At 35.2% G+C, this 16,805-nt stretch overlaps 2 protein-coding genes across 2 annotated transcripts; one reads left to right on the forward strand and one right to left on the reverse strand.

Moving 5' to 3' along the window:
- Positions 1 to 7,984: 7,984 nt before the first annotated feature.
- Positions 7,985 to 9,504, reverse strand: LOC145560479 (costars family protein-like). The gene is made up of 2 exons (XM_081621734.1): positions 9,304 to 9,504; positions 7,985 to 8,408 (listed from the first exon to the last, which is right to left on the reverse strand). Exons 1-2 carry the CDS (start codon positions 9,382 to 9,384, stop codon positions 8,205 to 8,207), a joined length of 285 nt encoding a protein of 94 aa, XP_081477860.1. The 5' UTR covers positions 9,385 to 9,504; the 3' UTR covers positions 7,985 to 8,204.
- Positions 9,505 to 10,517: 1,013 nt separating this feature from the next.
- LOC145559179 (GATA transcription factor 19-like) lies at positions 10,518 to 16,570 on the forward strand. Its single transcript, XM_081620609.1, has 10 exons — positions 10,518 to 11,008; positions 11,995 to 12,081; positions 12,163 to 12,296; positions 13,150 to 13,251; positions 13,437 to 13,551; positions 13,638 to 13,694; positions 14,153 to 14,221; positions 14,643 to 14,711; positions 15,191 to 15,271; positions 16,253 to 16,570. Exons 1-10 carry the CDS (start codon positions 10,733 to 10,735, stop codon positions 16,337 to 16,339), a joined length of 1,077 nt encoding a protein of 358 aa, XP_081476735.1. The 5' UTR covers positions 10,518 to 10,732; the 3' UTR covers positions 16,340 to 16,570.
- Positions 16,571 to 16,805: the final 235 nt, after the last annotated feature.

Here is a 16,805-nt window from a genome sequence, read left to right on the forward strand (position 1 = left end):
AAAAAACGTAGATATTAGTCTTCAATTTTGAAATTTATTGACTTTTTTTCGCCCGAAAATAAAAATTGCCGAAATGTTTACCATGGTCCCTAATACCCTCCGGAAGTCCAATTGGGTTAGTGGAACCATTCAATTTTCCTTTAAACGACCAATTTAATTACCGGTTTACAAGTTGCACGGATTTCATTAACTGTACTCAAGCCTACCACGAACATTTATGACGAGATATAATGATCATATATGGTTCCAAACGTCATTCTATGAACCTGAGATGTATCTCCTAAAATTTCAAGCGTTTTCGACACCTGCCCCGTAACCTCCAAAATTTCTCAAAAAACGTGGATATTAGCCTTTAATTTTAGAATTTTTTGACTTTTTTTTCGCTCGTAAGTAAAAATTGCCGAAATGTTTACCATGGTCCCTAATACCCTCCGGGAGTTTAATTGGGTGGGTTGAACCATCTAATTTGCCTTTATACGACCAATTTACCGGTATACAACTTGCAACAATTTAATTAACTCAAGCCTACCACGAACATTTATTACAAAATATAATGATCATTTATTGTTCCAAACGGCATTGTATGACCCCGAGATTTATCCCCTAAAATCTCATTTCTTTTCGACACCGAGCCCCGAAACTTTTTAAATTTCTAAAAATGCATGGATATTAACCTTCAGTTTTGGAATTTTTTGAATTTTTTTCGCACGGAAATAAAAATTGCCTAAATGTTTACCATGGTCCCAAATTCCCCCTAGGTGTCCAATTACGTGGGGAGTACCATCCATTTTGCCTTTAAACGACCAATTTACCAGTTTACAACTTGCACCGATTCCATTAACTCAAACCTACCACGAACATCAATGACAGCAAATAATGATCATATATGGTTCTAAACGACATTATATAATCCCCGAGATGTATCCCCTAAAATCTCAAATCTTTTCGATACCGGGCTCCGAAACAATTGAAATTTCTCAAAAAACGTGCATATTTGCCTTCAATTTTGGATTTTTTTGACTTTTTTTTTCGCCCATAAATTAAAATTGCCGAAATGTTTACCATGGTCCCTAATACCCTCCGGGAGTCCAATTGGGTTAATGGAACCATTCAATTTTCCTTTAGACGACCAATTTAATTACCGGTTTACAAGTTGCACGGATTTCATTAACTGTACTCAGGCCTACCACGAACATTTATGACGAGATATAATGATCATATATGGTTCCAAACGGCATTATATGACCCCGACATGTATCTCCTAAAATTTCAAGCGTTTTCGACACCTGCCCCGAAACCTCCAAAATTTCAAGCGTTTTCGACACCTGCCCCGAAACCTCCAAAATTTCTCTAAAAGAGTGGATATTAGCCTTCAATTTTGGATTTTTTGACTTTTTTTTGCCCGAAAATAAAAATTGACGAAATGTTTACCATGGTCCATAATACTCTCCGGGAGTTTAATTGGGTGGGTGGAACCATCTAATTTGTCTTTAAACGACCAATTTACCGGTGTACAATTTGCAACAATTTAATTAACTCAAGCCTACCACGAACATTTATGACAAAATATAATGATCATTTATTGTTCCAAACGGCATTATATGACCTCGAGATGTATCCCCTAAAATCTCATTTCTTTTCGACACCGGGCCCCGAAACATTTTAAATTTCTAAAAAAGCATGGATATTAACCTTCAATTCTGGAATTTTTTTGACTTTTTTTCGCACGAAAATAAAAATTGCCGAAATGTTTACCATGGTCCCTAATACCCCCTGGGAGTCCAATTGCGTAGGGAGAACCATCCATTTTGCCTTTAAACGACCAATTTATCGGTTTACAACTTGCACCGATTCCATTAACTCAAACCTACCACGAACATCTAAACATGGGCACGGGCCGTGCCGGAACGCGGGCGGCACGGGCCCGGCACGACTCCGGCACGGCCCGGCACGGCACGGCACGGCGGCCCACCTGTGGGTCGTGCCGTGAACAATTTTTGGGAAATCGGCACAGGCATGACACGTAGCACGGCGGGCGGCACGGTGGCCGGCACGCTGGCACGGCACGTCACGAGGCACGGTCGGGCACGGCACGACACAACACTATTGTACGATTTTTAATTATCATTAATAATTTTGTATTATTAAATTATCGTACATTCGTACCGGCTACCGTCATATAATAAAATAAGTTATTCTTCAATTTTTTGTGTTTTCGGATTATCGTACTCGTATTTTTTTTTATTATATGCATTGTTGTTTTTTGCTAAATTAATAAAATTGTTTTTATTTGTTTATATAAACTTAAACATAATTACTAATTAGATAAATAATTTATATAACCTAAATTAAAATAAAGTTGTTCAAAAAATGTAAACAAATTATATTAACGTAAACATAAACATAAATTAATCACATATATTAAGTTGTACTAAAAAAATATATATCGTTTAATTCGTTTTTTTTTTATGTATTAAAAAATAAATAAATAAAAAGGGTGGCACGATTTGGCTCGCGGCCCGGCCCGGCCCGCAAGGCACGTGGGCGTGCCGTGCCGTGGGCTGGGGTGTGCCAATTTCTGGCACGGCACGGCACGGCCCCCACCGCGGCACGGCTAGGCACGGCCCGCGGCGGCATGGCACGACCCGTTGCCCATGTTTACGAACATCTATGACAGCAAATAATGATCATATATGGTTCTAAACGACATTATATGACCCCGAGATGTATTCCTTATAATTTCAATACTTTTAGACACCGGGCCCCGAAGACTCCAAATTTCTCAAAAAGCGTGGATATTCGTCTTCAATTTTTGAATTTTTTGACTTTTTTTCGCCCTTAAATAAAAATTGACGAAATGTTTACCGTGGTACATAATACCCTCCCAGAGTCCAATTGGGTAGGTGGAACCATCCAATTTGCCTTTAAACGATCAATTTACCGATTCAATATTTGCACCGATTTCATTAATTCAAGCCTACCACGAACATTTATGACAACATATAATGATCATATATGGTTCCAAATTGCATTATATGACCCCGAGATGTATACCCTAAAATTTCAAGACTTTTCGACACCGAGTTTCAAAACCTCCAAAATTTCTCAAAAGCGTGCTTCAATTTTGGAATTTATAGACTTTTTTTAGCCCGAAAATAAAAATTTCCAAAATGTTTATCATGGACCCTAATACCCTCCGAGAGTCCAATTGGGTTTGTGGAACCATTCAATTTTCCTTTAAACGACCAATTTAATTACAGGTTTACAAGTTGCATGGATTTCATTAACTGTACTCAAGCCTACCACGAATATTTATGACAAGATATAATGATCATATATGGTTCCAAATGGCATTATATGACCCCGAGATGTATCTCCTAAAATTTCAAGCTTTTTCGACACCTGCCCTGAAACCTCCAAAATTTCTCAAAAAGCGTGGATATTAGCCTTCAATTTTGGAATTTTTTGACTTTTTTTGCTCGGAAATAAAAATTGCCGAAATGTTTACCATGGTCCCTAATACCCTCTGGGAGTTTAATTTGGTGGGGGGAAACCATCTATTTTGCCTTTAAACGACCAATTTGCCGGTGTACAACTTCCCAATAATTTAATTAACTCAAGTCTACCACGAACATTTATGACAAAATATAATGATCATTTATTGTTCCAAACGACATTATATGACCCCGAGATGTATCCCCTAAAATCTCATTTCTTTTCGACACCGGGCCTCGAAACCTTTGAAATTTCTAATAAATCATGGATATTAACCTTCAATTTTGGAATTTTTTGACTTTTTTCGCACGGAAATAAAAATTGCCGAAATATTTATCATGGTCCCTAATACCCCCTGGGAGTCCAATTGGGTGGGTGGAACCATCCATTTTGCCTTTAAACGACCAATTTACCAGTTTACAACTTGCACTGCTTTCATTAGCTCAAACCTACCACGAACATTTATGACAACAAATAATGATCATATATGGTTCTAAACGACATTATATGAACCCGAGATGTATTCTCTAGAATTTCAAAACTTTTAGACATAGGGCCCCGAAGACTCCAAATTTCTCAAAAAGCGTGGATATTCGCCTTCAATTTTTTGAATTTTTTGACTTTTTTTTTCACCCGTAAATAAAAATTGTCGAAATGTTTACCATGGTTCATAATACCTACTCGGAGTCCAATTGGGTAGGAGGAACCATCCAATTTGTCTTTAAACGACCAATTTACCGATTCAATACTTGCACAGATTTCATTAATTCAAGCCTATTACCACGAACATTTATGACAACATATAATGATCATATATGGTTCCAAATTGCATTATATGACCCCGAAATATATCCCCTAAAATCTTAAGGCTTTTTTACAACGAGCCCCGAAACCTACAAAATTTCTCAAAAAACGTAAATATTAGCCTTCAATTTTGGATTTTTTTTTTACTTTTTTCGCTCGAAAATAAAAATTGCCAAAATGTTTACTATGATCCCTAATACTCTTAGGGATTCTAGTTGGCTACTTGGCTGAGTGGAACTATCCAATTTGCCTTTAAACGACCACTTTAACGGTTCATAACTTGCACCGATTTCATTATCTCAAGCCTACCATGAACATTGATAACAACATATAATGATCATGTAAGATTGTAAGGTTCCAAACAACATTATATGACCTCGAGATGTATCCCCTAAAATATCAAGGATTTTCGATACCAGGCTTCGAAACCTCCAAAATTTCTCAAAAAGCGTGGATATTAGCCTTAAATTTTGAATTTTTTTTACTTTTTTCGCCTGTAAATAAAAATTTCCAAAATGTTTACCATGGTCCCTAATACAATTCGGGAGTCCAATTAGGTGGGTGGAACCATCCAATTTGCCTTTAAATGACAATTTTACCGGTTTACAAGTTGCACCGATTGAATTAACTCAAGCCTACCACGAACATTTATGACAACATATAATGAACATTTATGGTTTAAAACAGTATTGTATGAACCCGAGATGTATCCCCTAAAAATCTCAAAGCTTTTCGACACTGGGGCTTGAAACCTAAAAAAATTCTCAAAACACACGTAGATATTAAATGTGCTTTTAATTTTTGAATTTTTTAACTTTTTTTTCGGCCGAAAATAAAAATTGATGAAATGGTTACCACGGTCCCCAATACCCTCAGGTAGTCCAATTGTGTTGGTGTATCCATCTAATTGGCCTCTAAACGGCCAATTTACCGGTTTACAACTTGCACCGATTTCATCAACTCAAGCCTACCACGAACATGTATGACTACAATGATCATAAATGGTTTCAAACGACATTATATGATCTCGAGATATATTCCCTAAAATCTCAAGTCTTTTTGACACTAAGTCCCGAAATCTCCAAAATTTCTCAAAAAACGTGGATATTAGCTTTTAATTTTGGAAATTTTTGACTTTTTTTTGCTCGTAAGTACAAATTGCCAAAATGTTTACAATGGTCCTTAATAACCTTCGGGAGTCCAATTGGATGGGTGGAACCATTCAATCTGCCTTTAAACGATCAATTTACCAATTTAAAACTTGCACCAATTTCATTAACTCCCAGGAACATTTATGACAACATATAATGATCATATATGGTTCCAAACGACATTATATGACTCTGAGATGTATCCCCTAAAATCTCAAGCCTTTTCGACACCGGGTCCCGAAAACTCCAAAATTTCTCAAAAAGCGTAGACGATAGCCTATAATTTTGGATTTTTTTCAACTTTTTTTCGCCTAGAAATAATAATTGCTGAAATGTTAACCATGGTCCCTAATACCCTTCGAGATTCCAATTGGGTGGGTGGAACCATTCAATATGCCTTTAAACGACCTATTTACCGGTTTATAACTTGCACCGATTTTATTAACTCAAGCCTACCACGAACATTTATGATAACAAATAATGATCATATATGGATCTAAATGGCATTAAATGACCCCGAGATGTACCCCCTATAATTTCAAGACTTTTCGACACCGGGCCGAATCCTCCAAATTTTCTCAAAAAGCGTGGATATTAGTCTTCAATTTTGAAATTTTGTTGACTTTTTTTCTGCCCGGAAATAGAAATTATCGAAATGTTTACCATGGTCCCTAATACCATCCGGGAGTCCCATTGGGTAGGTGGAACAATCCAATTTGCCTTTAAACGACCAATTTACCGGTTTACAACTTGCACCGATTTCATTAATTCAAGTCTACCACGAATATTTATGACAACAAATAATGATCATGTATGGTTCGAAACAGCATTATATGACCCCTAGATGTATACCCTAAAATTTCAAGACTTTTCGACACCGGGTCCCGAAAACTCCAAAATTTCTCAAAAAGCATGGATATTATAGTCTTCAATTTTAGAATTTTTTGACTTTTTTTCACCCAAAAATTAAAATTGCCGAAATTTTTACCATGGTCCCTAATACCCTCCGGGAGTATAATTGGGTGGGTGGAACCATCTAATTTGCCTTTAAACGACCAATTTACCGGTTTACAACTTGCACCCAAATTGTTCCTGGCCTGATTTCAATTCACCTTAAATGCAATTTAGACCACCTTATTATTGTTGATCAAAGCATTTTGTCTTGGGAGACCAAATCGATCCAGGCCAGCAAAAGAAAGGAGCATAATCCTCAAATTTAAGAGTTAAATATATTATGTATTTGTTGTATGGTCAAAGGAGATAATTGTCTTCCTAAATTATAGACTATAGTTCCCTAGTATATTTCCATATATATTATAGTCAAAGGAAATAATTAGTTTGATAAAAATGATTATTATCTATTTATAATTAGTTGAATCCGAATATGACCTGACTTGGAAATGACCCGACCTGATTATAACCTGCAAATTATTGACCTGAACATAACCCGACTTGAATTTGAGAATGACCCAACTTGAAAATGACCCAACCTGATTATAACCCGCAAATTGTTGACTTGAACCGAACCCGAGAATGACCCGACTTAAAAATGACTCGACTTGATTATAATATGCAAATTATTGAGAACCGAACCCGACTCAAACCTGAGAATGACCCGACCTGATTCTAACCCGAAAATTATTGACTTGAACCGAACCCGACTCAAACCTGAGAATTACCCTAACATGTTTTAACCTGTGAAAACCTGAATTAAACCTAACTTATTGTTTACCCGACCCGAATGTAACTCGACCTGTTATTAACTCGATCCAAACCCGATAAGAAGTATGACTTGATGTGACCCGACTCAAGCATGACCCAACCCAAACCCGACCCGCATAGGTTATGGAATTAATCTGAATTGACTCAACCCGAGTTGACCCGACCCATTATTACCCGACCTAAACCTGACCCGTTTACCCGAATTGACAGCTCTAGTCTCAATCAACTCATTTCGGTGAGTCATTTCGTGTCCATTTCTGCTAAATAAAAGATACCTATAGCTTTATTCTGGTTATCATTATTTATAATCGGATACCAAATGGGCCAATAGTATGAAACCCTGGCCCTGTTTGGGAGAAAGCTTAAAGCTGAAGCTGATTGAGTTAGCTGATTTTGACTAGCTGATTTTATTAACTGATTTGACTAACTTATTGTATTAACTGATTATATAAAAGTGTTTGGTAAATAGCTGATAGCTTAAAAGTGATTGAGTATGTAAAATGACTAATAAGCTAATTGTGGGGTAGGTAGTTTAGATAGGATTTAAAATTAAATGAGGTTATAAGTGTCATTTCACAATAATTAATCAATAAGCTAATTGAAAAAGCTCCTAAAATGAGCTTTTTCAAAAAGAGCTTATTTAGTGGAATAAGCTCTTTCAATAAGTTTACTACCAAACACTTGTATTAGCTTGTTTGACTAGTCAATCAACTAAAGTTAGTCAAATAAGCTAATATACCCCCAATAAGCTTACTACCAAACATGGCCTTTGTATTATCGATAGGACAGATGGTTTGCTGATGACAAAGATGAGAACTCAATGTTCCAACTATATAGAGAATTGCAGCAAAGGTTTAGCACAAAGACTCACATTCAGGCAAAACTCAACAGCCCAGATACACATACATCTCAGGTAGAGCAAAATTACATATAAGGAAGAGAAAAAAGAGTAATCATACAGATGAGAGAATGAATTACAGCACGTAAGGTTCGTCCTCAATAGAATTAAAGGAAGCCGAAACATGAAGCTGATCAACTCTTCTCCGCGACATCAGTAGCAGCAGGAACTGTTGCAGAAGGTTTCATGGTAATAATTTCATTATCATGGACACCTTGTAGAAGAAGCTCTCCGTCATATGTCAATATTTTCCTCTTCTTTGCAGCTCTTAGTGTTCCAACGAGAGCTTCAAATATGTTTGCACAACGATCATCATTAAATAGGACACCAAAGGTGACCTATATATACAAGGATCAAATAAGATTCAAGCAGCCCTGATTTTGCAGAAAAAAGCAGTGAATACATAGAGCAAATTTCAAAGGAAGGCTAAGGATTAAGTGTAGGACAAGTGGACTACAGACTACATAGAATGTATTGCCTGACATTCAGTAGAATATCAGTTAATTTTCTTGTTCTCTCATTCAGCAAGCTAACAGATGACTAATGACTTCTGGGGTGCACTCTTTCGAGCAATGTTGAAAAATCGAAAGCACTCATGGTGACTGAACTTTTTAGTCCTACATAAATGCAATTTTTTCGATATTTTGATTGTCGATATGTTTAACTGCGATTTTCCAAACTTAATTGGAGGGTAATTTTGGAGTACAACGCCGGGATTAGTCTTGTTAATCCAAGCATTTCGCATTGTATTAAGTTGTGATTAAAGCTTTCAATCCATAAGACAGGAGATTCTTGATGATCTCACATAATGAAATTAAATTAGTCACATTACAGTATTACACAATAATTACAAGATTAACTATGTAAGTTTACCAACCATATATTAAAGATATAATGTCATCCAAAAATGTGGTCTTTCTTAGCACATATCCAAAAATATATGTATGCTCATTTCACTGTCAAATTTGATAATATTACTAAACAATGTCCAATTACTGAAGTTAGATCCTACAATTTCAAAATCCAAAATTGAAAAAAATATAAAGCAATGTCAGATAACCCAGATCAATACATTAGATCAATTATAATTTGATGCAGATAATTTGGCAGAAAAATTAGATTGACCCAGAAATCCAGATCATGCTAAAAAATGAAAAATTTCAATTTCAGTGAAATTGGATAAAAAAAACAAGAAATTTGTAAAAATGTGTTAGATTTAGAGAAAGGATTGACCTTATAAGATCCATCTTCTTGGATCTGACCAAGGCGTTTGATTTCTTCTTGAAGCTTCCCAACTTCTTCTTCAACATTCATGGCTGATGATTTTCTCTTTCTTTGTTTGTTCTGTAAGAGCTAAAGCTGAGGCCGAAGAGACAGGATAATAATGGACTTATACAAATGAAAGTGTTTCCCACTTTCCCCACTTCTGTTTAAATTAGGCCTTTGATAATTAGACTACTTGCAAATTGCAATAATTGCTTATGCCTCATTAGGATTATTGTGTGATGTGTCATTGTCAAATGTCGAAAGTCATATGACACATTTCGGCACAATTTTAAGGAAGATTATTATTATTATTAAATAGGATGAAAACACTTAAATCATATGAAGTATAACAATTTATATATTACGGAGTAGCATGTTAGGCATATTCGTATGGTTGTATAATGGAAATAATTTCATGTGAAAAGATGGAAATTAGTTGTAAAAAAAAAAAAAAAAAAAAAATGCAATGTAAAACTATTGTCAAGAATGAAACTTATTTCTTGTCAATTTAAATGAAATTCCTTAAAGAATTGAGGAGGGTCATCTTGTGGGAGTTGAAAAATCCTTAAACAAAACTTAGTTTGAGTTTCCTTCAATGAATCACTTGCCAATCACATTAGTCACTTAGATTATAAATAAACTAAAGTTTCATTGCGAATATTAACAGTTTGCTATACATATAAAATTAAGTCCCTTAATGTCGGATATGTTATTAATTACTTAATGTGAACATTTACATTTTGCTATACATTTCACAGTAGTATTTTCTTTTTAACCTCATCATCATATGATAAAATAATTTTATTTTTCTTACAAATTCAAATGAGTTTACAAATCACATAGGTTTAAATAAGTCAAATTTTTAACCTCATTTGTTTATACGATGATTGCATCTCACCTCAAAAGCTTAAATTCTACCCCATATCCTCTATTAACACTCATTAAGCCCACAAATACAAGCTTACAACCAAATTTTTATTCCATTTAATTTTTCAATTTTTTTTTTTTTTTGAAACATTTCAATTTTTTAATTTATTCTTTGTGTTTGAAACAAAAAGAGTCAAAGGCTTTAGCCTAAACACCCACATGGCCACATAAACCCAAAATACTTAAAAAAATAAAGGAGTATAAAATAAATTATTTTAAAAAAATAAAATAATAATCAGAAAATTGTCCCTTGAGAACCTGTAAAATGGTCTCTTCACAAACGACTTTTTGCTCTGCAACACAAAATCTAATTTCCCCTTTTTTTTCATTTATATATTTATAATTATCCATTTTTAGCACTACTTCTCTCTCTACTTTCTCTCTCTTCTTCTTCGTCTTCCTCAAAAAATCCAAATTCCTGAGAATTAGGGTTTTACAGAGAGATTTATGCTATTCGAATGTTGTTGTAATGGAGGTTTCAACGAAGCAATTCGAAGATCAAAATCAGCTTGCGATTATGGAGGAAGACGACGACGACGATTTCAGCGCCGGAGGTGAAAGCGCCGGCGAAGATGCGCATGTTAGCATAGCACTTCCTGGTAATGCGAGTAGACCTGCTTCTTCTGCTGCTGCTGCTGCAGTGAGGTGTTCATCTTCATCTCCGCTAATTCGGAAGAGAACTAGTGAGCTTACAATCGCGTTTGAAGGCGAAGTGTATGTTTTCCCTGCTGTTACACCTGATAAGGTGATTTTCTCTCTCCTCTTTCAATTTTTGGTTTGATTTTGTGTTTTTGGAAGCAAATTGTAGAATAGTGATTCAAGGACGTGCAATTGATTGTTTCGATTATACACCGGGGTGTACCTAGAGTGTAATAAACCCGAGGCTATCTTTTTGCTCATTTAGGTAGAGCCGAAGGTAGGTGTAACACGCTCGAGTGTATAATAGACATTTAGTTGACATTCTTGAATTTCAAAGGAAAGAATTAGATGATGTTGCATTTTCTTTGTATTATAACAGAGGATATAATAGTTAATACTCGTAATAATGATCAGATATAGGTGTTGATCAGAAATACTGGAATATATCAGTATATATTATGCAATGATTTTGCATGAATATCTGGTAAACTGTAAGAAGTTCATGTTGATGGTATGATTTTTGATGTGAACTTGTAAGATTAGCTATTCAACTTTCAAGCTATGATCAATTGATCATGTGATTTTCTGGATAGTTTTTATGTAATTTTACGTGACAAACAGAATTTAGTTATTTTAGTTGATTTCCCTGCAACTTTGAGCATGTGTTTTACTTCTTATGGAGGTTTGATTTTGTTGTGATGTGGTTTTTGACAGTTTTTGATGTGAACTTGTAAGGTTAGCTATTCAACTTTCAAGCTACGATCATGCGTTTTTCTGGATAGTTTTGATGTAATTTTACTTAACAAACGGAATTTAGTTATTTTAGTTGATTTCCCTGCTACTTTGAGCATGTGTTTTACTTCTTATGGAGGTTTGATTTTGTTGTGATGTGGTTTTTGACAGTTTTTGATGTGAACTTGTAAGGTTAGCTATTCAACTTTCAAGCAATGATCATGTGATTTTCTGGATAGTTTTGATGTAATTTTACGTGACAAACAGAATTTAGTTATTTTAGTTGATTTCGCTGCAACTTTGAGCATGTGTTTTACTTCTTCTGGAGGTTTGATTTTGTTGTGATGTGGTTTTTCACAGGTGCAAGCTGTTTTATTACTCTTGGGAGGGCGTGATGTATCAACTAGTGTACCTACATCAGAGTTTCTACTCCAGCAGCATCATATGGTATAATTGAAGCGATGTATGTGCTAATTATATGTTATTCTATCAATTTAATTGAGGTTATATGCTTGCAAAATGATGTAGGCACTAGGTGATCCTTCATGTGGCCAAAAAATCTCTCATAGAATTGCGTCTTTGGTTAGATTTCGAGAAAAGAGGAAAGAGAGATGCTATGATAAGAAAATTCGCTACACATGCCGGAAAGAAGTTGCTCAAAGGTAATCTTTTCGTGTGCTTTTTGAAGTATCAAGAACTTTTTTCGTCTTGCCCTCTGAAACCTTGACTAGCATAAGTTTCTGTTGTTTCTTATTGCACTTGAGAGATTTTGTTCTGAATTTCTGATGTTGCTGGTAACAAGTGGATAGTTGGTTTAAATCTTATTACTGAAATTATGGCTGCTTTTAAAATTTCCATATGAAGTATAATATAGAAAGTCTGGATGTGGTTTCCTCCTAGAATCATTGTTTTGGTTCTACTGGTCATACTCGCATTCTACAGCTGAACATTTTATTGGTAAGTGAAGCTACACGCCTACTGTATATGTTTGAAGGACGTTTTGGTTTTTGTCATGCAAGAATGACATTGGAGATATATATAAGTATGGCCTTCTATTCAACAAGAAACTGTTGGTTCAATTTTTCTAGAATATCTTCTCTCCATTGTGGCTTACCTGATAGGCTTACTCTTTCAATGTATGGCTTTACCGTGGGATGTTCTTTTCTTCTTAGAATCTTCTCTCCATTGTTGCTTCTTGGTTGTTGATGTACGTAAAGGAAAAATTCCCCTTCCTTTCCCTCACGGGAGAGATGCATTAACCTGGGCCTTTAACACCATTACAATAATGAATTTTTTTGGCTGAATAAGTGTCTTTACATTATCATGCTGTTTTATGAATTGGCTATGTGAATATGGTGTGTCTGTTGAAGAAGATAGTAAGATTATCAATTTAAATTAATTGTTTTTTATAAAGTTTGTGCAATTTTAAAAGCTTTGTTGGAGCACATTTTGTGATTTGAAAATATGGTGTTATGCTTATTGCTACATAAATCAACAATATCTTATACTCTGTAGGATGCATCGGAAAAATGGACAATTTGTATCATTGAAGGATCGGTACAACTTGGCTGCTGTAAATTGGGATCCTAATGATGGTACTCCACCTCCAGAATGTGTGTAAGTTTGAATCAACCTCTACCACGTTTCCCTTTTTTTTTTTGGGTGGGGGTTTGGGGGGGGGGGGGGGGGGGGGACTGGAAGGTGGAATGGCTTTGCAAGTTATTGAAAGATGACATATTCATGCTGTGTGAAGTATTCTGTTATTAAGTGATAGATCTGATGTGGCATGCTTTTCCAAACAGCCCACGCAGTTGTCAGCACTGTGGAACCAATGAAAAGTCTACACCAGCTATGCGTAGAGGCCCATCAGGTCCAAGAACCCTTTGTAATGCTTGTGGGCTTATGTGGGCAAATAAGGTGGATTTTTAATTCCATCAATCTGCTTAAGACTTGTTGTCATGAATTTGTGATATTAAGAGCTTGAGATATCTGTGCTTGTTTAGGGAACACTGAGAGATCTTTCAAAGGCAGGGAGGATTATACCATTTCAGGGTGACCTGGTATGTAATCTGCAGCTTATACATTTTCTTTAGTATTGAACTTAGTTTTCTAGATGTGGAGTAATGTAAATTTTTTTTTATTTTTCCTGCATTGATTGTTAGATATATGAAAGACTAGTGATGTGGTAAAATTGAGGCTTTGTTCTCCATAGCTTTAATTTCTGAAATATTTTCCTGAACTTGTAGCTTTTTATTTATTATTATTGAGCTTTTGCTTAACATTTTCTAAAAATAACTTATTTTGCTTAATTTATCTTCTTTTTTATTTATTTTTTTTTATTTTTTTTATTGTAACTTGTTTGAGTAAGTTGGAGGAGAAATAGCCCTGAAAGCGCAGTATCAGTACTGGGTTTATTGCCACATGGATTCTGTTGAGATGTGTAGCTCTTTTTATTGCAGCTTTGTCCTGTGTTGAGGAAGTAATTATGCTTTATTTAGATTTCATGATGCATTTTCAGGACACTCCAAGTGATGTAAAGCCTCTGGCCATTGAGCCTGACAGTTCCTATGGCAATCAAGAAACGCAGGTAATATTTCTCATTTTACAATTTATACTATTAAGGATCACCCCCTGTGTGCATCTAATTATTAGGTCAATATTTGGTAGTTAGGGAGCAAATTTGTCCTAGCACATAAGTAGTTCTTGCTGGCAAGTGGCAACCAACTTGGCTGATTCTCTTGGCTTGTTTGAAGTACTGGTAGAACTGTTTGATTTCGTTGTTTTAGACTGCTGTTAGGTAACACACTGTTAATATGTAAAAATGATAAACTTTTTAATTTAGTTTAAAGTCTTTAGTGAGTTATAAGTCAATAAGAGGGCCAATCTAACTATTGTCATTTGCTTGTTAGGACATATGATAAAAGTTCACTTTTCTAAATATAAAAGTGTTGACAAAGCCCTGTATCTTGAAAGACTCATGGTTCACGTTGATATCAATCTATTTGCAGAAAAGCCCAGAGGAGGCAAAGCCTTTCACTTCTGAATCAGGAAAAACCTCTACTAGGGAGGATGAACAGGTACAAATTCTCAAATGAAAATCTGGTTTTCTGGGTTGGATACTTGAATATAATAGGTTTTTATAATTATAACTGTTCATCTGCAAAGAGGCTGTTGACAGATGATCAGAGGTATGAAATATGAATGATTTATGCCAGCCCTATTCTTTTCGCTTTGATTCTGTAACCAAGTGAAAGTCTGACTCTAGGTTCTAAACCCAAGTTAATCCTCTCATCCTGCAAGTTGATGACATCATCATCATGCTTCATCAAGATCATCTTGTGTGTCAAAACTCAAAAAAATGTCCTATTTTTATCTCCTGTTTGTTTAGTTTGGATTACCATACTCACATGAGTGAAAAGCTTAATCTTGGTTTAGGCCACATCATCAACCAAAATCCCCTTTTCAGTGTGCAGCAGAATCAGGAATAGAATAGTTGATTAGAGTTCTGTCTGGATATTGTGTTTACAAGTAGTAACATCTTTCTGTTTCTGTACAGGATTTGCTGGAGAATGACGAAGCAGTAACAAATGATTCTGCTGTCTCATTGCAAAATGCATCAGTCAGTGTCACTGAACAGGTAGTTCAATTTACATGCAATAACGTTTGTGATTGAATGCGTATGGAAGGTATAACTCCCTTGACAAATATGAAATACTAATGACGTTTGTCAGATGTCATCATCTAGTAGGATTACTATTTTTCCCCTATCCGCCTGTTAGATTTACATAAGCATAGATATGAAAAAACAATGTGCCCCATGTGGCCAAATAGGTTTTTGAATTGTTGGCATATTTATTGATCTAAGTGGCAATCCTAAATTAGGAGTTATTATTGGAAAAATAGAGCTTGAAAAGTAGGTTTCCTCATACAGATACGGAATAGATACTGAAGTAATCCCTACTATTTTAAACTAAAGGCACTCAATTGAATCTTCACTGTTTATTTTTCCCACATACGTAGTAGTAGTATATTGATAAAATAAGTTATTTAAAATAAAAAAGAATAATTGAAAGCTTGGATGCCTTTTCTTCTGAAAGGGAGGGATTTACTTTCAATAAGTAAAAATTTCATTTAAGAGGGAAAAGGTTTAGTTTCTTCTGAAAAAGTTTATTCTTTTTAACATTTAATAACTTATCAAAGAAAAAACTTCTGAACTGGGAGAAAAGGCCTAGTAATTAACGTGGATACTATTAGCCTTCCACGCTTTGGTGACTTTTAGATCACTGGATCTACTTAAACTTTTGATGAAGTAATTAATTGATTTAAGGTGTTTCTATACAACAAAGGTTGAATATGTAAACATTATGTGAACTAAACCTAGACTTTGCACTTACGTCCTTAAATTTGTGTTTGTGCTGTAATTTGTCCTGAAACAGTATGGCCATATTGATGAGAGTGGAAGTTTGGATAACCTTGCTTTCAACCACACTTACGTCCTGAAATTTGTGTTTGTGCTGTAATGTGTTTCTGATGTATTTAGTGCAAATCCAGTGCTTTCTCCTTTGTTCCCATACACTTTTTTGGAATTGTTCCACCTGAAATTGCTTCTATTTTGTAGGAAGCTATAGAAGAAGTTACCAATGGTTCTGGAACAGAGTTTGAGATTCCTTCTGGCTTTGACGAGTCAATGGGAGCTTTCTACTGACTTAAAACTTATTGGAAACACATTTTTCATCTGGGCTGGGATGGCTAGCACTGCACAAGTAGTCGGTACATGTAATTATTTAGTAATTAACACCTCATCAACTTACAGGATTTTGTGAAGCAAATTTTCCAATCTGTTGTTTGTAAGAGGACTACCTGCCCTTATTACAAACAATAGATTTAAGGCTGTATGTAACAACAAAAGATTTACTTGTTTACCAATTTTAACCTGCATATACTGAGCCTAAAGGTTTGTGTGAAAGTTTTCCGCTTCAGGTGTTTCTTGGTCATTGACGCTCATTGATGCAAGATACATAGCACAGTCTTATTCTATCTACATGATCGTTCAAGCTTAGGACTGGCCAATTGAATACTCAGGTAATGATTTCAGAACTGGGAAAGTGTTATGAAATATTAAGGGGGCGTTTGGTTAGAACAATGGAAATGGAGTTGAAAGGAAACAAGAG

Source organism: Chenopodium album, chromosome 9, assembly GCF_948465745.1.
Source record: "Chenopodium album chromosome 9, dcCheAlbu1.1, whole genome shotgun sequence".
In the NCBI taxonomy this organism is placed as follows: Eukaryota; Viridiplantae; Streptophyta; class Magnoliopsida; order Caryophyllales; family Amaranthaceae; genus Chenopodium; species Chenopodium album.

What these genes read in the sequence shown, in the direction of transcription:
- LOC145560479 (XM_081621734.1), bottom strand. Translation starts at nt 9,384, where the DNA reads ATGAATGTTGAAGAAGAAGTTGGGAAGCTTCAAGAAGAAATCAAACGC. An exon ending in AAGAAGATGGATCTTATAAG is followed by an intron (nt 8,409 to 9,303) that starts GTCAATCCTTTC and finishes TTGTATATATAG; the next exon opens with GTCACCTTTGGTGTCCTATT.
- LOC145559179 (XM_081620609.1), top strand. Translation starts at nt 10,733, where the DNA reads ATGGAGGTTTCAACGAAGCAATTCGAAGATCAAAATCAGCTTGCGATT. An exon ending in GGCTTATGTGGGCAAATAAG is followed by an intron (nt 13,552 to 13,637) that starts GTGGATTTTTAA and finishes GTGCTTGTTTAG; the next exon opens with GGAACACTGAGAGATCTTTC. An exon ending in TACCATTTCAGGGTGACCTG is followed by an intron (nt 13,695 to 14,152) that starts GTATGTAATCTG and finishes ATGCATTTTCAG; the next exon opens with GACACTCCAAGTGATGTAAA.